The sequence below is a fragment of the Lindgomyces ingoldianus genome, assembly GCF_010093535.1.
Source record: "Lindgomyces ingoldianus strain ATCC 200398 unplaced genomic scaffold BDR25scaffold_36, whole genome shotgun sequence".
Lineage (NCBI taxonomy): Eukaryota > Fungi > Ascomycota > Dothideomycetes > Pleosporales > Lindgomycetaceae > Lindgomyces > Lindgomyces ingoldianus.
In genome coordinates, this window is record NW_022985197.1 from 691,554 (window position 1) to 711,960 (window position 20,407).

Here is a 20,407-nt window from a genome sequence, read left to right on the forward strand (position 1 = left end):
GGTCCTAGCGCTGCCTGGTGCTGGCGCTGGTTCTGGTGCTGGTGCTGTTCGGATGTTGCTGGTGCAGGATGACTAGGCAAGCGGATGAGAGGCGTAGCTACTAGTAATAAGCTACTTAAGTTTATTACTTTAAATAGTGTTGTAGTACATTTTATAGTATAAATAGAGTATTATAGCAGCGTAGTACACTAGCAAGTTGTCTAACCTAGCGTAGTACTTGCTAATTTTAGCCTACGCAGCACGTAGGTGTGAGAAGTATTGAGCAGGAAACACAGGCCACAGAGAGGGAATGCAGGATAGGGGGGGTGTAACGAGAGTAAACCTTAGGGTCAGAGGCAGAGGTACGGAGGCCGAGGAGCCTATATACCCCGTGCTAAGCCTAGGGTACTCAGGGGTTGGATAGCTGTAACAAACCGTGACAGTAGATTAATAGTAAAGGTCCTTAGGCGCCTTATTATGTGCGTTGTAGTCTACTGCCTTATACGCTTTAACACACTGCTTATAGTTTAAGAGAACATACTTAAAGACTAAAATAATCTTAGTAATAGCACTAAAGTGTCTACTTTTACTACGTTTCTTAAGACACTTTATAGTAGACTTAAGCAGCTTTAGAACATCTAAGTACTTAGTAACTACTACCTAGTTAGCTACTATAAGCCTGTCTAATTACATCTACTATAGTGCAACACTATCACAAACTTATTTAGCTGTGCAGATGTGTGCACTCATGTGTTAGAAGCGCTTTAGACAGCTTGTTGCTGCAGCTCTTAGCATATATATCCTTATCTTACACTTGTTGTATATGGTAGTTAGCGTAGGCGTTTGTAACGGCGCAGGCAAGACAATGGGTCCGAATGCGGTAGGAATCCACTCAGAGGCATATGGGAGTGCGTGGGGACTCAATGACCTGGGAATTCCATTGACACCTATAGGTCTTGTACGAAAGAATACCAGAAAACTACTGAGCTAGCTAAGGGGAGAGGTGCGACTAAATACTTGGGGGAATAGGGGTAACCGCGGGGGACAGGGTCGAGTCAGGGTCGGGGCCGATACGGGGACCCTTCGGATAGGTTCCGAGCGACCCGAGATGGAACGATTCATGAGAATCGTTACAGCGTTAACAGCAGATTGCAGCTTTACAGCACACTTAAAGTATAAGTAGTACAAGTTCTAGCGTGTAACAACAGGCTTAACAGGTTCTAGCAGAGTGGGTGGTTACTGTCCACAAGCTAGGTGATAGTAGTAAGCCTAAAGCGTGTAGTATTAAAGCTAGAGAGCTTGTTAACAGTTACCTACGCAACTGTAATCTTACTATCCTTAAGGACATAGCGCAGGGCACTTCTTTAGCTAATAACAGTAGCTTTACTAGGCGCTTAGTGTCTATAGCTATGCTTTTACTCTTTTAAGTAGCGCGCTGCTAATGTTAGCAACTGCGTTACCTTATATACGCTACCTGTAAGCTAGTGCTTATAGCAGTAATAGCACATAAAAAAGATGTAATCTAGGTTCTTAAGCGAGGCAACACGCTAGCAATAGCAGTATACCTAGCTTCTTCTTACCTGTAACAACGCTAGCAGCTTTATATAAGCGTTTAGGTGCTATAGTAATAACAAGAAGGGTAGGACAAAGGTTTAAGTAAAAAAGCAACACTAAAAGCATAATATATAAGGCTAATAGCAGCAGAAAGTATAGGATAGAGCGTGCTGTGCATAGCGTAAGGTTGTTACTAAGCTACGTTTACAACACTAAAGAACTATTACAAGATTGCTCCTACTGCACAACTAGCAGCCTTACTAGCAGATAGCTGCTGCCTCCTTCTCTACTTAAGCTAACTAAGTTACTAAGCTACTTAAGCTGGCTTCCTTCTTAGCTTAACTTAGCTTGTTAATTACTACAAGGTAGCCTAACTTGAGGGAACAATTAAGTTTCAATCCAGTCAATTCAAGCGCTTGATCTGGCTCGCTTGTTGGAAAGTATGCTGATTCCACCTGCCAGTGCGTTAGATCTAATCCTCGCTGACCCCCTTCAGCTCTGCCAGCTTCACACTAGCGCTGCAGCTAAGGTAAGTTTTCTTAGCTAAAAGGATACCTGCGTAACTAAAGGCCTTTGCGACCCAGTCGCGCTGTGAGTTGTAGGACAGGGCAGCTGTAGGAGATGTGCTGCTGCTGCTGCTGCTGCTGCTCGCCTTAATCAGCCGCGTACTATACTAGGCGGAGCGCTGGCTAAAGTCAGGAAAGGACTCCTTGCCTAGGTCCTATATAGTAGAGCAGGTAGAACGCTAGTCTACTAAGCATACAGAGCAGCGGCTTTCTATTGCGTAGAGCGCTGATTGTCTCTAGCTGGCTATGCTAATTCTGCTTGCTAGCGCGCGTTGTGAATATAAGCAGTATACAGCGCGTAGGGCCCTCACCCTTAAACTTAAAGGTGAATAGATCTGACAGCTTGGCCGCGCGGCAGTCGCCACCACAGCTAAGCATGTAGTGGCCTAGCAGGGTATTCACAAGCGTACGGAGGTGGCACTCTAGCGAGGTCTCTGCACTGTGTAACTAGAGCTCTCTGCAGACACGCTTAAACTCCTCCTCAGAGTAGCCATCAAGCAGCGTATCCCTGCCTTTGTCGGCGTACTGCGCTCGATCCTGCTAAGCATCGCGCCGCTGCAGAGACCGCAGGTACTCGCGCGCGGTGTCCTCGCGCAGCGATGGGTGGCTATTCATACCTAGCGCCTTCTGGTCCTGGTATAGGTTGGTGATCGCAGTAACATAGGTCTAAACTAAGCGCCAGGGGAGGCAAGTCTAGTCCTAAGGGACGTTGCTAGTAACCTTGTAAGACTTAGCTCTTAGTAGCCTGTAAGCTACCTTTTTAACTAGGAATAGCAGCAGCTTCTGCTTAGTTACAGTCTTGCTGTCCTAGTACTGCTTCCGCGTACAGAAGTCCTGGATAGGCAGTTAGTATATGCCTGTATGCCTGCATGTACGCGCAGCGCGAAGAGCAGCTGGTGAGCTGGACCTACCTTAAATTCTGCCTGCTTTCGTAAATATACCTAGTTTGTATTCTCAGGTCGCTGCTCCCAAATTGTAGCTAGGAGCTGGTGGGCGTTGGCTTGTAGTTCTGCACTGTTCGCGACGTCGCGCTCGACGCGCTGGACGCACCCGCGCCGCAGGTCATGCTTTGGCGGCATCTCTCCTGTCTGCTTTCGGTGGTGGTAGAGTACCAGCAGCACCAGCAGCAGCGCCAGCAGCGCCTGCAGGTCCTCCTATATACGCTCCATCAGGGTCGTAGCAGCTTGCCGTTAGCAGCTGCAGCAGTAGCAAGAGTAGGTAGGGGGTGCGGGTGGTGGTAGACAGGTGCAGCGCTGCAACCAACGGCTCAAAGGTCAGCCTCGAGGTCAGCGCTTATGCTAGATGGGGGTATTCTATACCGGGCTAGCCGGCTAGGCGTGTAGGTTATCAGGACAGCTATAGCGGGCTGACCAATAGGGCGCGATAGAGCCGTACGGTACATAGCAGTTCGGCCGCGAGGTCAGCGTCCAATTTGGAGCTGCCGAAATATCCACAATCGGTGGCGCACGCGCGAGGTGGATATTCGGTTAGCTCGCTGGCTGGGGAGGGCGGTAGGCGGGGCAGCCAGGTCATCGCACCGTCAGCGGCACCTCGAGCACGCCACAGGTCATCAGGCAACGTGAGTAAATCCCAATTAGATGTCCTACTTACCTGCTGACTAATTATTGTTAACAGGGAGTACAATTCTATTGCTCACCTTCAAAACTCTGGTATCGCAAGATCTAACGCCCCTCTTACTGCACTCCATAAACTTGGATGCCTACTATTGCTTTGAGAAAAATGTGCACCCCTACCAGCTTAGCAAACTGATGACAATGCCACTGTCAGAAGCCACTTCCATGGTAGACGCCATTCCAGTTGAGAATACACAAGGCCGCACATAGCTCGTCGCGATTACCAAGGCGCGACGTGCAGACAACACACTGTTAAACCATTCAAATCACGCACAGTCTGTGCGTCTTATTCCAAAGTCTGCCCTGCTGCCATAGCAACGATCACTCTCGACGCCACAGATTGCACCACACCCCTGGAGGGGAACTCTAACCTAGATCTCCCCATTGTCCCACTATCGGTTTGCAACTAACAATCAACTCTCAACCCACTCGAAACTAGAAGCCATCGAAGGGTACAAAATTGCCAGGAAGCCAAGCTTTAAGGGAAATTTGAGACGGTCACTAGAAAGGAAGGCACCAAGAAGACGCCAAACGCTATGGAACTTGAGAAAGCGTTCTTCGAGCACACAGGACATAAACCTCTCCTCACGCGAGCCCTCATCGAACACGTTGAGAGTCAGAGGGTCCGGATTCGAAATGGTGAAAAGACTTATATTCAATTGAATTTGGAAGGAAACTCTTCCGAAGAGTCGTCTCGGTGGTTCCAAGATATGGAAGCTAAAGGGTAAGACTCTTTCCCACTCTCCACTCGTAGTCGCAGTCGCAGCTTCAGCACACTGACGCGTATGAAAAGCAAACCCATTACAATATTCTATAACCACTATCAAGAAATGGCAAAAATTCTCGACGTTCGGAGCGATGCCGATCCCTTCTTTAAATTCAACCGAACAATCCCCATCCATTTTGTAGTCCAATGCCCGGATCCTGAAGACCCGAAGGAATTCGATCTTCAAAAGATGAAAGCTAGGCTAGAAGGATGGGAGCAGTCCTGGAATAAAAGCGTCGAGCGCCAGAAACTCCTAGAGTCAGTTCAAACAGCCAAATCTACTGTTCCAATCAATAAAATTATTGGACTCGGCCTCGGTTCGGGGAATCGCCCGTACAAGGACTACACACATGCGCGATTTAGCTACTGCCAACATCTCGCTGCTTGTGATATTGCGCTGGAGCTCCAAAAGCTATATGGACCGGATACAGAGCCTATCGAGATCTTCGGCCAAGATCCAGAGTACACTCCAAACGATAAAGTGATTCTAGCACACCTGAACCCGCCTATTGCCACGTTGGAGGATCCATATGGCTTTCTCGCAATTGACAAGACGACTTTCGTCATGTCAGTTCACCCAAACGTTCCTGTGCGACAGATTATCGCCGATCTAGCTTTGGAGTCGAATGACGCTTGTCCGGCGGGCGTCCTTTGGAACTACAATCCGCAATGGCGGGAGGAAGGCGGAGACCAGGATCACACAGATCCATGCTCTAGCCGAGTTGAGAAGATGCTTGAAGGCTTCGTTTTGGCCGAAATTTTCGAAGACGACAAGGAAGAAGATCGGAATACTTTTGGGAAGACTGCTATTTGGTTTAGGAAGTTGTGACCGCAAGCCTTGGAGTTCCGTCGATACCGCTTGAGTATATGTTGGGAGTTTCGGGAGGCGGTGCACCAACATTACTTGCTTTGCAGCATATTATTGCCTACTACAGATCGTAATCAGGCATCTTTAGATTGGTTGAACATTCTTCCTGGAACTCGGACGAAGGCTAAGAATATTCCTGTCGTAAACCAAAACTTCGTCGTTTCCTGCAGTAATTACCAACATGAGAATAATTGCTAGGGCAGCTCTAGCGGTATATTTGGTATGTGGAATCTTGGTACAGATATAAAGTTCAATATGTATGAAGTCTCCATCTTAACGTCTCAGTGTTGATTAACGTTTACCACTTCAACGGTACGTTAGAACCATTATTTGAGCCACAGAACGACTTGACCCGCAATAGAAAAAAAAGATATGCTCAGGTCCGCTTTCCATATCCTACATCACAAAAAGGCAAACTTTTGAAACCGACGCTGGAGACTTGCAATCTAGAACTGAAAATTCGCAACCCTCGCCAAAGACGCGCAAAATGCGTATTATACCAACGGAAAAGATGTCTCTTCCCAGCATTCCATCTTCCAACACCAAAAGCTACGGAACATTCTCCTCTAGCTCCTCTAGCTCCTCTACACCCACGATCTCCACCGTCTCAACCGGTTCCTCGGACAGTCAGGGCCCCTTAACAACCCTCATTGACTCAGAATCCGAGCGTCCCTTCTGTACCCGCGTCCACGGCACCATACATAGAGCGGTATATCTATCTCCTTTCCGCACTCTTTGTTTTGCTTCTTCTTTCCCACGCCGACGGAGAGTGCGGCTAATAACGATTTTAGAATCGGCAACCCTAGCGAGAAATCCACGATATGGAGGCACTCTGAGAGACTGAACAAAACGAATTGGCTTTAGATACAATACAAGTTACGACTATTTCCTTTTTTGCTTGGTGCGCGGGTTCTAGTTTAGTGATAGGGAGCATTTGGTTGTGGGCTTGGCGGTGACAGGGTTGAAGGGGACCGTTGGAAGAACAGTTGTATCAGTGATTGCCTTGTCTGGATTGGGTTTGTAATGGGATATATTTCGAATTTAGTCAATAGGGCTGTAGGATAGAGGGACTTTGCTTTCGGGAGGACCACGTGAAAGAGGGTCTAGAAGAAGCAAACGTAGAATTGTCTCAGTAGGTGGAATTGAATATAGCCGGCGGGTAAAAATATTTTATTATGATGTTACATGAAGGGGAAGTCGTGGCCAGCCGAATTGATGACTGTCAGTACCCGGCGATGATTCTTAAGTCGAAATCAGCCCATGATTGAGGATTCGTGAGTCAATCAGCGGCTTCTCTCATACCACTGTATGTAGCCATTTTATTTGTTCAGCTCCTCGGCCCTTTTCTTAAGCTCCTCCTTGCTGGCAGGCTTTCCAATATCCTCGGCCATGACGGGCCCCTATTCTACTGTGTTAGCTCTCAGCACTCTTTATATCATCTTGGATCATTTATACCGGATTGGCCTTGTGTGCCTGTGCTCCAATCGAGCCTCCAGATGTCGCACCTGCGTCTACTTGGTGATGTGGGTGGGTAGAGGCGGTGGAATCGGATGCATCTTTGGCGACTTGGTCGGTAATATCTGTGAGAGAAGTCAAGTCAGCAGTGCTCCTGTATTAGATCTGGAATAAGATCAGTGGGGAAAACAAGGTGTTGCGAGATACAGATGCAGTGAGCGAGAAAGTCACACTTACTACCAGTAGCATTCTCTTCAGCTGGATGGTGAGGCATAGCGACTGGATGTGATTTCTGTCTTCGTGCTCCTGGTATCAAAAGTCTTAAGTCTCTCTCCTCTTTGTGGCTTTTTAACTTCTCAACGCTTTGTTTGAGATACTCCTCGTAAGATTGCTTTTGTTTTGGTGCTGGTTCTAGCTTTGTCTTTTCTGGGGGGTCCGGTGGTGAGTCTTGAAAGAGCTGGGGAAAGTTTGGTTTTTTCTCGTGATATTCGGCAATGAGCTGGTGGATGGAGGGTTCACCAGAACCAGAGGAAGGCGGCATGTTTTATAGACACTTACGGTGATGCTGTATGACCGGTGACGTATTGTTGCTGTGTGGTGGGGTGCTAGTGCCAAGGCATTGGTGCGGGGCGTTATGGGTCTATGCCGGAAGAAGTGACGAATCACGTGGGAGGCAATTCACGCTGATACTTAGGATGGCCAAGTCTTTGCACACGGCCAGATAGAACTTATGTCGCATGCAACTATCCGCCTATATATATCTTTCTGCTGTGATAGCTGGGAGGCTGACCTTTTGGCGACGCAAGAACTTATTAAACCTATTCTCCGCATAGAAAAATGAAGCTCATATCTTGCCAATCTCCAAGGCTCGGGCCTTCCCATACCTACTTAATCACCTACTACTTGTCTATAAATCTGGCTGTTGTTCGACTTCCAAGGAACGTGATTCAAAACAGTCTAAATTTTTCTGCTTGCAATTCCGGCAAGCTTCTCTTAGTCGTAGTCTGCGCTAACTCTAATACCCTCGGGCCATGGCAGCAAAATCTACAGGTCAGCCAGAATTTCGCTGGAGGTGTTAGTTTTGTGAATGGCAACCATTAAGAGGACGTATTTCTACACTCATCAATCATCCATGAATAGGAATTCATTCGCCATTGTCACTCCCTCACGGCCTGATACACTTAGAAATAAAATTTTCGATTCGTTATATGCTTCACTCTTTGTTCCTCACACGTAAATGTGTTAGTCATGTATAACTTTGTCATAGTCGTAAGCCCTCCCCCATGTTAGAAATTCCTCACGAAGGTGTTTTCCTAATATCCGTCAACTTCACCCTCAACGGGCTCTTCTCCCAAGTATTATACGCCCTCAGCCCCTTAAATTCATCCTTCGGATTCCAAAGAGGTGCCCCATCCGCCAACTCGAGGTCGAAATTCCACAGCAGCGCACCCAGGATAAGTCTCAGCTCGACGTAAGTCAAATTACGACCAATGCAGCCACGGGGACCTGTTGAGAAAGGCTGCGCGGCTTTCTTGATATCGTTGCTGTAGCGGGCTTTGGAGGTAGGTTCATCCAGCCAGCGCTCGGGGATAAAGGCGTCAGGGTCCGTGAAGTTGTCGGATGAGTGTGCGGCACCCCAGGAAGATACACATACGGAGTACTGGGAACAAGTTAGCGTCATAAGCTGCGGTACTAAAGTGACGATAAGGCTACGGACGTTTCCTGGAACCCTGTGTCCATCGATTAATGATCCTTCCTTTGGCACTGTTCGCAAAAGGCCGATGGGGACGGGCGGGAATATTCGCAGGCCTTCTTCGATGCAAGCATTCATATAGGGGAGGTTCCCTAGAATGTCCATGTTCAAGTCTGCCTCGCTTTTGCACGCACCACGAAGCTCATCTTTGAGCTTCTTGAAGGTGACTGGGTTACGGAGGAGGTAGTTCGTTAGACCGCAAAGCTCAGTAGCGGTAGTCTCGCTCCCGGCAACACTCCAAGCCGGGGTTAGTCTATCTCTCTCCGAAGCTATGTGTTTAGAACTTACATGAACAGCGCAGCATTCATGATAACTTCGTCATCCGAGACCTCGTTCTTCTTCTCTCGTTGCTTAAGGATATACCAAATAAAGTCCCTATGCTCAGTTTTGGTATTCATTCTTCGAATAGTCTTCTCGGTCGAATTTCGCAAATGCTTGAAGCGGCGCTCGCGGATAACGGAAGGGATGCACCACAAGAGAAATAGCTGTGTCCACGATCCTGGAGTAGCGAATCGTCGTGTCGCTTGTTCGAGCGCACCAGCTTTGATAGACTCATAGATGAGAACGACCCAATTTGCGGATTCTCCACCTTCACCTATAAACTCATCAGTCTCGTGAGCCCTCGTAAGGTGTGTTGGATAACGATTCTTACCCTCCTCCAAACACCCAAATGGCTCTCCAAAGCTCAAATCACCAATGATATCAAACGTGCAAAAATTGAACCACGACACCATGTTTGCCGCCTCGCCTCTATGCGCCATCTCCCTCAACCTCTTCACAAACAAGTCCACATACCCCTTCAGAATCGGCTCCTGCTCCAGCAACGCTTGCTTACTAAACGCATGAGCCAACGCACGTCTCTGCCTTGCATGATGGGCATCGGGCGCCATTGTCAAGTTAGTTGCCCCGGGAATGGCTTCCACAGCTCCAACATGAATAGGGTCTTTGTCCATGTTAGGGAGGCCAATACGGTGTCCGTAAATATCATCCCAGGCCTTTGCGGTGTTGAAGGAGAGCTCATTCGGCATAACACGGACAACAGGCCCGTACTTGTCATGAATGACTTTGTAGTCGAAGGATATGCGCCCACGGAGAAGAGAAATACATGATGGGATTGGGGAGATGCACCAGAGGAGGGGACCGGGGTATTTGGCGAGAGGATGGAGGGTTATGCGGTATATGGCGAGGAGGACGAAGTATGCTACGAGCTGGATTGAGAGTTTGGTTATTACGGGCAACAACGAAAGCGTGGAAAGTACACACAGCAATTGGTGCACTAATGGCAATCTGCCGGATACGTTCTTCGTCGAAGAGACCCATTACTGCTGGCTACTGCACGGTTCAAATACGGAAAGGCGTCCGAGTAAGCAAGCAGAGGGAGATTGAAAAAAAAAGAAGACGCAAGGAAACTACATTCGTATATCGCCTGAAAAACCGTGCCGCATTTTCGAGTCCTTATACGGAAGAGAAAAGAGTCACAGGGGCGAAGTACGCTAATTTCGCTGGAAGACTAATTGGCGTCTCTAAATATCTGTAGACCGAGAACAGGGTGTGACGGAAATGCTTTGGCGAAATGTTGCCGCGAGCCAGGTGTGCTGATCTAGTATGATATGCCTATATTTCTTCTGTGGAATAGAATGGAAGATGAATCCAGATGCCCGTCTTATAGCTATTTAAGATTGAAATTCGTCGCATGATATTCACGTGTGTTAGTTTGAGAAAGGACGTTAATAGAGAACTGGTCACGTTGTTGGGGACAGTATAGTGTCGGTGTTGAGTATCGTCCGGTGTCAACGACCCCGCCTTCTACTCCGAGCCCCGCGCTAGGAAAGGACCAATGGGTGGAGAGTTGAGGAAATTTTCGAGTCATGAGCTCAGCGGTGAATGTTGAACTCGAGTCCTCTCTTTGATCCCTCTCTGGGTATCCTCGAAAGATTGACTGACTTTGTATGCATCTGTGGCACGAAAGCTATTGAGAGTGCATTGAACTATGAAGGGTGCTCGTAAGGAGCCTACACGTAAAGAGAAGTTGGAGATCAATCGGTGATGCTCCGGGATTCGGCTCACAGGATCTAATCAAATTCTTCCTCATAATCAGATTCTATTTAGCTTTGTGGCTAGGGATCTAGAGCATTAGTTTCTGTCTCTACAGATTGAAGTGAGAATTTAAACCATTGGACTTACACTGTGAGGGCGCACGATGAGTCACAGTTTTATGAAATCATGAAACGAATAGATTTGCGGTCCCAGTAACGAAGCCAATCATCGAAAAGCAAGCGTGACAACCCTCAATGCGGCCATAACTTCCCACAAGTGCACCATAGATACACACCCGACTTTCCGGATAACCGATTATCCGATGTGTTGCAAGCTCAACCTCAAGACCTATGTCGGAACAAAGACTCAGAACATTGGTTCTACCTTTGCGTCTACCTAGGATCAGGGCCAACCGGAGAAGTGAATAAGTTCTCTGCTGCAGCGGCTTTCATGATCTCGAACCAGATATCTCCCATATGAGCATACCCTGAATCGGTGCTGCATCATACATTAGTACCCCATTTCTCATCCTTGCTGCGGGTAGGAGAACTCACGGATGCAGGCTGTCAACTAACTCATCAGCCCCAACAGCACTTTGATCCACAACCATAACTTTATGCCCTTCATCAACTCTCTGCTGCACAACTCCCGGAATCGCGTCGTTGAACGTCTTGATCCTGCTCTCCGTGTCTGCAGTCCTAGAGTTGATAATCTTTGCAACCAAAACCACTGCGTCCGGACAAACTCCCAAGATTTGGTCGATTAGCGCTCCTAACCTTTGCGGTGCCTCGTCGTATGGCTCATCTGGGTTTACCTTATTGTTTAGATCGTTCGTGCCTGCGTGGAGTAGCACTGCGTTTGGCCTCATCTCAAGCCCAGGACCCACAGCGCTCGCGATTTGAGAGATCGTATACCCGCTGTGACCTTCGTTGTAATTATCCACCATGTCGCCGGACCGCTGGGTTCCAACGAAGAGGAAATTCGATCCGGAGAGGCGGTTCGCAAGCTCATAGCGGTAGCCGTTGGTTCCATTTGTATGTTGGGGCTGGTAGCCGAAGGTTATGGAATCCCCGAGAGGTAGGATGCGGAGTTCGATCCCGTCTGCGATGACATCGCGGGTAGAAAGAGGGAGACTTGCGATGACTCGAAGGACTAGTACTGTGTGTCAGGAAAAAAGGACCCCAAGTTCGTGCACAGGGAGTAGAAAGCCACTCACATAAGGATAAAACCACGACTCTCAGCGCCAACCTGAAATTGAAACTTAACATCGTGATTTATTCAACGCAGGATTGCAATTACATGCGGCTTTGGGATACTTAAATAAGCCTTCCGGCCGTTGGGATCACCAAGTTAGATCACAGCCTCGAATGGGGCCTCCGAAAAGATGTCTTGTCCGAGCCAAAAGTTTCATCCTTGGGAGCTCTAAGAGGTCCCATTGGTTTCGAACATTGCACTACCAGGCACTGCCGGGCACCGCTAGGACCTAGTCTGACGATCATCATACGTCATAGCCTGGGAACACAGGGGAGGCCTTAAGGCTATGAATAGACCTAGAACAGTGGAGAATAAGGCGAAAAGTCCGATGGTATGGAGGTATTTGGGAGAGGGGTGCGAAGGAGACTTCAAGTTTACAGCAGAAAATGAGATGGGCTGGAAGGTCATGAATCTGAAATGCATTGCTAAATAAATTCGATTGGGCAGATCTGATGAAAACGAGAATGTTTCTTGTCATCTCAAGCCACTGGGAGAGAGGAAGTTGATGCCTCATGGAATAACCTTGGCTTTCCTCATGCGATCGAACGCAATCTTCCAAGTCTCTGGTGTGCGTATCTCCTCAGTGTAGCCAGCCTTATGCGAGGCCTCCATGCTCATCTGTCGGTCGAAGTCAAATAGCGTCATGATGTAGTACTAGGACGAGTTAGGTTATATCGAAAGTGCGAAGGTTTCAGAGCATTCTTACCTGGAACCCTGGGTGGGTTATATCGCTGTCCACACTACCCTTCTTCAAATTCTGCTTTTTCTCAAGCTCATCCCATTCCTCTCTATGCGCTGCGATATATGCACCTGGCTGCGGTGAGTTCTCCTCCGGACCGGTTCCCTTCAAACCAAAGTAGTCGCAAATAACTGGCCACTTCCTGCTCCAAGTATCTTCCTGCCCGCCAACGTTGAAGCTTTGCGATGCTGTCTTTTCTGGGTGGAGCGACGCGAAGATTGAGAAGTTTGCAACCATATCTTGAGGGGATTCATTGTACTTGTTAACCCACGACTTCGCGTTTCCAGGAAACGGACACCTTGCTCCATGGCCTTCAACAGTTTTGTAAAGCGAGAGGTACAGGGCGAGAGTTTGCGCGAGGCAGTATGCGTTATTGTTCGGAACAAATCCAATGATATTGTCTGGTCGGACCTCACACCAGTTCCAACTCTTTCCTTTCGAAATACGCTTTAAACAGTCGATTTGGTTGTAGTAGAAGAGCTTTGAGAGGAAAGGTTCGGGGATCGGAGGAAGGGTTTCTTTCAAAGGCAGGTCGTTCGAGAAGGGGAATTTGTCGAGCATCTGGCAGCCGTAAATCTTAGTTCCGGATGGGAGCACTACATATGAGAGTTTTGAAGAGAGGTGCTCGATCGCGGTGATAGCCCGTTCCAGCATAGCTTCATTGGTTTGACATTCTTGGTCGTTGTCATCATTTTGTTTGTAGGCTGAAAAATTCCATTAGCCATCTTTCCTTTCATTTTGACTTTATGGGCAATGATCACTTACAATAAAAGTACACCTGCGTGACAGTATCAATGTCTTTTACCTTCTCCTTAATCGCCTTGTCCAGCTCCTCCTGGGTTCCTTTAAGAAGGTCAATTCCTGAGACGACCTGTAGCCTTGGGTCATCAGGCCATAGTGCCATTTCCCTCGTCAGAGGCCTGTTCACCAGCGCCGAAACTTTGGAGAAGGTATCCTTGGAGGGGTAGCCATTCAGAATTGAATTCACGATAGCCCATCCTGAAATGCCAGATGCGCCATAAATTAAAGCATGATTTCCAGTGGGGGCCATGACTGAACCGTGTTATGCTCAAAAATTCAGTCAAAGACGCTGATATGCAGAGTACTGCGACGCATGGGGTAGACCCTAAATTTTGTATTCCCGTATTTCCCCTCCACGCAGGAACGCTTCCGACCACCTCCTCATGTCGTTCCCCAACGCCATCCATAGGAGAGTCTGGCAGGGTTGGTCCGTTAATCCCGCTAGTTGCGGAAGATCTTATCCAAGTGCACATGACAGCGCGTCCACGCACGTCAGCCCCACCATGACTCGTCGCATTCTGATCTTCGGGGCTAAAGCTGACAACTGGCTTCGTTTATGAATCCCCAGACGCTGATTCTCCCAAGGCCGAGTGGTGCTTCGTCAAGAATATGGGTGGATCCTATTTACTAGGGAAGGGAAGTGTTTATGCTTATTGCTCTCTAGGAAAGTGAGAAGAGGCACTGAGATGACTTCAAATATCAGCAACGACTCATACATGTCAGAATATGCCCCAGGTTGCAAACTCGACCCGGATATCAGGGCTTTTATAAGGCGCTACTACACCCCAGTCGACATCCTAGGAAGACATGTTGAGTACTCTAAATGCTGGGCCGAAGATGGTGTCCTGATTGTTCCACATGGCAATTAAAAGCTTACTTATTGTTATAGTTATGTTACAGCTATCTAACCTCTAAGTACTCTAAGAGCTTAGCATAAAGTATATAAGCTTCTTAGCTTCTATACCTCTGCCTCTAACTTTAAGGTTTACTCTTGTTACTCTCTCTATCTTACATTCTCTCTCTATGCCTTGTGCTTCCTGCTTAATACCTTTTACACTTATATAGAAGTATATAAAAGCTTAAGATTTTTATATTACTTTACACACTATTTAATATAGAGCTAATAAGCAGGGGGCTAGCTAGCATCTTTATATAATAAAGGACTTTAAGCTAAGTAAAAAGTAGAGGTTATTTTTTAGTGTTAAGTGCTATATACAGCGTTTTAAAAGCGTAAATAGAGTAAATGTTAAAGTAAAAGTAAAGCTTAGTTATAGCATACTTATTGCCTAAACTAAAAAAGCAGTAAGTAAAGACTTTAAATTATAAAAATTTAGAAAAGAAATAGTTCTTTATTAACATAGTACAAGTGTATAAAGAACATCTACTAACTAGCCTAGGTAACAGAAGTATAGTATACAGTACTAGAGAGACAAATAACTCTTTTACTGCTAAAAGCAATTAGAAAGCGCAACTTATAAAAAAATATATAAAAAAGCAGTGCATTATATACAGATTGTAATAAGGTAGACGCCCTGCCTGCTAAGCCGATACTATACGACTTTCCCCACTGTACTAAAAGGTACGCACGAGAATACTTAAGCTAAGCATTCTCGCATAGTATAATATATATAGATAATTCTAGGGCTAGCACTAGCACTAGCGGTTGTCTCTAGTCTAGTCTAATCCTCTATAAGCGAGAGAAGGCCACGTGGTTGATGGTGCCTACCTTATTATAGTTAGCGCGCGAGAATTTTTGCATCTCTGCTCTCTCTACTCTAATAATAGGAACACACTATCTCTAAATACTGTGTGTTTAATTTCTATGCTTAGAAAAGAAACATTTAAGCAGTGTGCCTATTATAAAGGCTACTTTATTAGATCTGCCTCTTACATTTATTTACTACTTAGGCTAGGAGAGTATGTTAATGTATTCTATAGGCAAGTTACTTACACACCTAAGTTGCTTACTTTTACTAAGACTACACTAAACTACTTTTTTTTACTAATATACTCTTAATAACAATACTTAAATGTGTTAAAAAATTAAATATAGCTTATACTTTAAGCTTTTAAATAAAATATAATATCTTTTAAGTAACATACTATAGCTATATATAAAGTTTTTTAAAAAAAATAGTAAATAACTAACACACTAGATAACCTTTATAAGCTAATTTTATAGCTAACTTATAAAGCTAGATAATAATAAAAAGTAAGTAATTATTAAGTATATACTTAAGCTAGATATATAAGAATTTTCTTTTTAGCTAGTAGCTATAGATAATATAGCTAATTCTTTACACACTAAGTGTAATCTAGGCTATGTTAGTATAAACTAGCCTAGTTATTTATTAAGTGTTATTTAAAGCTTAAAGTAAAGTTTTAAGTATAAGTATAATTAGTAAATATTTAGCTTATTATAAAGCTTATTTTATTAAAGTTATAGTTATAGTTAAACTTTACTTTAAGTTTTAAATAATACTTAATAAATATACTAGACTAGTTTATGCTAACATAGCCTAGATTACACTTTGTAACAATTCGCATGCATTGTTCTATCTTAGGTTGCCTGACAAGCTAATATCTAAAGGGTCCTTGTATCTGCTCCAATCCTGCCCTGCCCTCTGCTGTACCTCTATTCCCTAAAGTATTAAGTCGCACCTCCTCTCTTAGCTAGCTTAATAGTTTTCTAATAACATTCCTAGGTTACTAAGTCCCCACGCACTTCTATATGCCTCTAAGTGGATTCATACCGCATTCAGACCTATTGTCTTGCCTATGCTGTTACACACTTAGTGTGTAAAGAACTAGCTATATTAGCTATAGCTACTAGCTAAGAAAAAACTTCTTATATATTTAGCTTAAGTATATGCTTAATAAGTTCTTACTTTTTTATTATTATTTAGCTTTTATAAGTTTGCTATAAAATTAGCTTATAAAAGTTATTTAGTATATTAGTTATTTATTCTTTTTTAAAAAACTTTATATATAGCTATAGTATATTACTTAAAAAGTGTAAGCTATATTTAATATTCTTTTAACATATTTAAGTAGTGTTATTAGAAATAAATTTGTGTAAAAAAAGTAGTTTAGTGTAGTCTTAGTAAAAGTAAGTAACTTAGGTGTGTAAGTAACTTGCCTGCAGTGTACGTTAGAGAATTAAAGCTACCTAATCTATCTTGCCTTCCTTACACACACTCTCTCTTTTAAAACCCTTATACCCTCTTTTTAACTAGATCCTACGTCACTGATAATAGGTCACCTAATAACAGAAAGACTTAGGTGAGATATTGTATTAGAAATTTTCTAATTTTTGCACATAATAAATTTAGAGTTTAGGCAGAAGCGGGAAGCTGATTAATGGCAAAGCAGTCTTATATGTAACCACCTTAAGATCTTAACAACAGCTAAGGGAAGTGTTCTAGAATTATAAACCTAGCCTTCTATGCATTTCCTAGGAATTTTATTAGAATCTTAGACTCTAAACGCTAGCTATTGTTAAATTATTTTAAGTTTTGTTAGTTTTAAAGGCTAAAACAACGTTAAATTGTTATATCTTAAGAATTACTTAATTCTTTTCTCTCTATGTCTACATTCTGCTCTAGAGTTATAGAAAATACTATACTAAAATTTAAGAAGAGTTCTTTTGGGCTGTTGTTAAGATCTTAAGTCGCAATTTTCGTCATTTTCGGAGGTTTTTAGGGTGGGAGGATGACTTGTAGAATACGCTAGTTATCGACCTATCAAGATTGAAATATTGCAGGCGAAATGCATTACTTACAGGTATTTGGATTACACCATACACTTTTTCAATTCTCAGGGCTGTAAATTCAACAAATTGCTTCCAAGGTTCGCAGACGGGAGAGAATTCCACGCCAAGGGTCCACCGAGCACAAGCATCATCTCGTGCTACAATCGTAGACTCTAAATCCAATCTAAAAAGTGGCTAGAAGCTAGCGCCATTAATTGAATGCTAGAAGTTTTGCTAATCCCATGATGCAACCTTGGTATGACGTTAGCACCAAAAGTCACGTGTAGCAGAGCCCACAACTGCCCATGCCTATGCGTTGGAACCATTGCTTCTCTCGTCGGTGACTTCAGATCTCAAGATTTCCAGAAGATCAAAATGGCAGCCATGCAGGCCTTCAGTAGTCCATATAAAGGAAATGAGTCTCAGTCTGAACGTCTCCACAGCGAGATTTTACACCAATCCTTGTGCTTCTCATTCAGTTCCATGATGCTTATGTCTTGGACGCTCAAGATTTAACGGGTAACAGTAAAGAGCCACGTCAACGCCTCAGTATTGATGGACAAACAGACAAATAGCAGCAAAGCTGACACCTGGAGCCGTGAATGAAACAACTGCCTTGGACTAGCTTGAACTATCTTGCAATGAAGTTATTTAAACAAGGGTGATACATCTTACTTCTTAGAAATTGGCTTTTTTAGAGTCTTCTTCACTGTGATCGAATCACCCACGCCCTCCCCAATGTCGTTCTTCGAGCTGGACGATTCTTTTCCCTCTTCTACACCCTCTACAGCGACACCTCTTACCCACCACTCCTACTCATCCATGACTGGTGTTACAGCTCCCATGATAAGTCCTGGCAAATATCCTTCCTATGCAAATATTACCATGTCATCACGATAGGTCTTTGAGGCCACTCCCCCCCGAGGACTCCACAATGACTCCAATACTCTCCCAGAGAGTTTCCCTCCTGTGCTATCGCTCTCTCCTGTCATCTGGAGTCTGGCAAAGATGTACAGGATATGGGACACTCAATAGGTGGGGTAAATACGTCGGTACTTGCGGCTCTGGAACCTGAGCTAGTGAAGGCAATTGTTCTAGTTGATCGGGCATACTATCAATCGAGTGAGACCTGCGATCAATTCATGCTAGCAATACAAGCGTAGTGGGATTTCGACGAGTGGGCAGTAGGCGTGGATATCCCTGTATGGATGAAGGTGTGGTATATGAGAGGGGTCCGAGGAACGGCCCCTCATGTTGTAATGGACTGCATGGAGGGATTTGGGAAAGGTGGACTTGGAAGATCTGATTTATATCTAAATCTGATCTCGGAAAGGATGTATCCAAGATTTGTAGGGTTTGTGGCGCTTAAGAACGCAATTATTGAGAGGACGAGGGTGATAGGAGAACTGCACGAGGTGATTGCGGTCGAAAAGGTAGGCCATGGGATGCACCAGGTGCGAAGCGATGAGTCAAATAAGCTGCTGGGAAGTTGGTTGATGAAGATCGAGGACCGCGACAGTGCTAGTGAATCATGAAATCATTAACATTGAACACAAAAAGGAAGGATATTGTGGGGGTTGCCAGAGTGGCTGAGGGCCTTGTGGGAAGTGAAGTGTTGAAGGTAACGCGAAATGATCTATATGTAGCTCAACTCTTCTCCCATCGATCCATAGACTCAAACGCTTCCTTGGCTATCTCTCGAGTCTCTTCGCTTACGTCCCGATTTTTGCTTACATCACCGAACCTCTGCTTCCAAAGAGCCCAGCGCTCTTTGCTAAACTCACTCCTTCCCTTCCACCGATCTCCTCCTTTCGCAGGGTTTCCTCCATTCGGGCTTGTCGGTGTAAGGTCTTCTTCTTTGTCATACAATGCTTTCCCCAGAGCGAACACCCAGACTGCTGCGGCCGGTACGTTAGCATTAAGTTTTTCGATGGTGGTACCGGGCACGTGAGACTCGTTGGGTTCATCGTCCTTGAGTATATCCTCGAGGCCTGATCGCATCGCCCATATGGCGCACATCCAAAATTCAGACACGCCCTCTTTCGTCAGTCTAGCTAAGAAGTAGTTGGCGTTGGCGTATGCGTGACTCTCTGGTAGGGAGTATCCGGCGCCAACTCCAGGGCAATCGTTCAAGGTTTCGAGCGCGGATCCCGAGAAGGACAACATAGTGTCGTAGAGAACGTAGTCGTTGTGGTTCCCTGTGTGAGTTTTGATGTCGTCCACGAAATCGACAAGCTTTGCATGCATACGTTCATCCTTGAACGAAATCCTCTTTGCGGAATGTAACACACTATATCCGAAGTCTATTTGACCTATCTCTTCCGATCGACTCTCTGAAATTGCATCGTCGATGAGCTTCATTGTTTTTTTTACAATTGCCGCCAAATCGAGATTTCCAATCAAGTATTCCTGGATGATGGGATAGAACAGGCTTTCCTCCCAGTCTGGACTGAACCAGTTGCGAATTTTGGCTATCGCATCAATTTGGCTTGGCTCGTCTGGTATGGTAGAGATTGCGTCTTGCACCTTGCGGGCCAGCTTTTGTTCGTGCGTGTCGATGTTGGGTGAGCCTGAAGCGGGTGGATCGAAGCTATCGATATCGATTTGTTCATCGGCCATTATCATCAGAATGTGTTATCGATAATAACAAAACAGATTGGGTTGAGGGAGAGACGTTTGAGGATATTAGCGTTTGGTGAAGTCATGATGTGGCTGTGCGCGCACGGGTCGGATCCCGAACGCTCATTGGGGGTGTATATTAACTTGGCTTCGGCTTTTCAATCCTACACAGGAAGAACAAGTAGCCAGAAGGCGAATACAAACGATATTTACCCTGAAATACAAGGTATCCATGAACTTGGTGCTAGATCGTTGGGGCAGGAATCCTCCACAGCTAGGTGGGTCAATGCCACTGTGAGTTTAACCGAAAACCATGTCGAAAAGTTTCAATGGGATTGCCTGGTATGTACCTGCGTACTTAGGAAGAGATGTTTCCTGGTTCGTGAACTGAAGTGAAGTCAATTTTTGGGCTTCAGTTGTGTGTCGGTAGTTGCTCGAAATAGCTTACACGAAGCTAAGAAGCCGTAGGGTTTTGAGAGGGGCTCAATTGGAGACAAGGGTAATACTTTGCATGCCCATTTCAGGATGGGCTTGGAGGGCTAAGCGAACATGTGATGTAAGAGGTTGCAATCCATAATTTCCTCTCCGCCATCTCTTCCCACTTGCTTGATTCCAGCTCTCATCGGTCTGT

At 45.3% G+C, this 20,407-nt stretch overlaps 8 protein-coding genes across 8 annotated transcripts; 2 read left to right on the forward strand and 6 right to left on the reverse strand.

Moving 5' to 3' along the window:
• Positions 1-1,962: 1,962 nt before the first annotated feature.
• BDR25DRAFT_378280 (uncharacterized protein) lies at positions 1,963-2,762 on the reverse strand. Its single transcript, XM_033697534.1, has 2 exons — positions 2,241-2,762; positions 1,963-2,122 (listed from the first exon to the last, which is right to left on the reverse strand). Exons 1-2 carry the CDS (start codon positions 2,292-2,294, stop codon positions 2,006-2,008), a joined length of 171 nt encoding a protein of 56 aa, XP_033542854.1. The 5' UTR covers positions 2,295-2,762; the 3' UTR covers positions 1,963-2,005.
• A 1,034-nt stretch (positions 2,763-3,796) lies between these two features.
• Positions 3,797-5,328, forward strand: BDR25DRAFT_345882 (uncharacterized protein; the record flags this gene model as incomplete). The annotated part of the gene is made up of 2 exons (XM_033694089.1): positions 3,797-4,457; positions 4,527-5,328. Exons 1-2 carry the CDS (start codon positions 4,270-4,272, stop codon positions 5,326-5,328), a joined length of 990 nt encoding a protein of 329 aa, XP_033542855.1. The 5' UTR covers positions 3,797-4,269.
• A 1,188-nt stretch (positions 5,329-6,516) lies between these two features.
• BDR25DRAFT_306463 (uncharacterized protein) lies at positions 6,517-7,390 on the reverse strand. The gene is made up of 3 exons (XM_033690631.1): positions 7,060-7,390; positions 6,823-6,947; positions 6,517-6,767 (listed from the first exon to the last, which is right to left on the reverse strand). Exons 1-3 carry the CDS (start codon positions 7,361-7,363, stop codon positions 6,687-6,689), a joined length of 510 nt encoding a protein of 169 aa, XP_033542856.1. The 5' UTR covers positions 7,364-7,390; the 3' UTR covers positions 6,517-6,686.
• A 729-nt stretch (positions 7,391-8,119) lies between these two features.
• BDR25DRAFT_336800 (cytochrome P450) lies at positions 8,120-9,895 on the reverse strand (the record flags this gene model as incomplete). The annotated part of the gene is made up of 5 exons (XM_033693134.1): positions 8,120-8,482; positions 8,540-8,810; positions 8,864-9,170; positions 9,228-9,783; positions 9,839-9,895. 5 exons carry the CDS (start codon positions 9,893-9,895, stop codon positions 8,120-8,122), a joined length of 1,554 nt encoding a protein of 517 aa, XP_033542857.1.
• A 1,109-nt stretch (positions 9,896-11,004) lies between these two features.
• On the reverse strand, positions 11,005-11,880 carry BDR25DRAFT_378288 (SGNH hydrolase; the record flags this gene model as incomplete). Its single annotated transcript, XM_033697535.1, has 3 exons — positions 11,005-11,110; positions 11,167-11,764; positions 11,829-11,880. 3 exons carry the CDS (start codon positions 11,878-11,880, stop codon positions 11,005-11,007), a joined length of 756 nt encoding a protein of 251 aa, XP_033542858.1.
• A 496-nt stretch (positions 11,881-12,376) lies between these two features.
• On the reverse strand, positions 12,377-13,656 carry BDR25DRAFT_294671 (uncharacterized protein; the record flags this gene model as incomplete). Its single annotated transcript, XM_033688796.1, has 3 exons — positions 12,377-12,520; positions 12,573-13,309; positions 13,371-13,656. 3 exons carry the CDS (start codon positions 13,654-13,656, stop codon positions 12,377-12,379), a joined length of 1,167 nt encoding a protein of 388 aa, XP_033542859.1.
• Positions 13,657-17,117: 3,461 nt separating this feature from the next.
• BDR25DRAFT_360163 (uncharacterized protein) lies at positions 17,118-18,095 on the forward strand (the record flags this gene model as incomplete). Its single annotated transcript, XM_033696204.1, has 7 exons — positions 17,118-17,124; positions 17,190-17,323; positions 17,426-17,557; positions 17,601-17,676; positions 17,708-17,755; positions 17,840-18,044; positions 18,083-18,095. 7 exons carry the CDS (start codon positions 17,118-17,120, stop codon positions 18,093-18,095), a joined length of 615 nt encoding a protein of 204 aa, XP_033542860.1.
• Positions 18,096-18,804: 709 nt separating this feature from the next.
• Positions 18,805-19,925, reverse strand: BDR25DRAFT_378291 (uncharacterized protein; the record flags this gene model as incomplete). Its single annotated transcript, XM_033697536.1, has 1 exon — positions 18,805-19,925. The coding sequence occupies exon 1, from the start codon at positions 19,780-19,782 to the stop codon at positions 18,805-18,807; it is 978 nt and encodes a 325-aa protein (XP_033542861.1). The 5' UTR covers positions 19,783-19,925.
• Positions 19,926-20,407: the final 482 nt, after the last annotated feature.

What these genes read in the sequence shown, in the direction of transcription:
- BDR25DRAFT_378280 (XM_033697534.1), bottom strand. Translation starts at nt 2,294, where the DNA reads ATGCTTAGTAGACTAGCGTTCTACCTGCTCTACTATATAGGACCTAGG. An exon ending in ATATAGGACCTAGGCAAGGA is followed by an intron (nt 2,123 to 2,240) that starts GTCCTTTCCTGA and finishes TACAACTCACAG; the next exon opens with CGCGACTGGGTCGCAAAGGC.
- BDR25DRAFT_306463 (XM_033690631.1), bottom strand. Translation starts at nt 7,363, where the DNA reads ATGCCGCCTTCCTCTGGTTCTGGTGAACCCTCCATCCACCAGCTCATT. An exon ending in TGAAGAGAATGCTACTGGTA is followed by an intron (nt 6,948 to 7,059) that starts GTAAGTGTGACT and finishes CTTCTCTCACAG; the next exon opens with ATATTACCGACCAAGTCGCC. An exon ending in AGGCACACAAGGCCAATCCG is followed by an intron (nt 6,768 to 6,822) that starts GTATAAATGATC and finishes ACAGTAGAATAG; the next exon opens with GGGCCCGTCATGGCCGAGGA.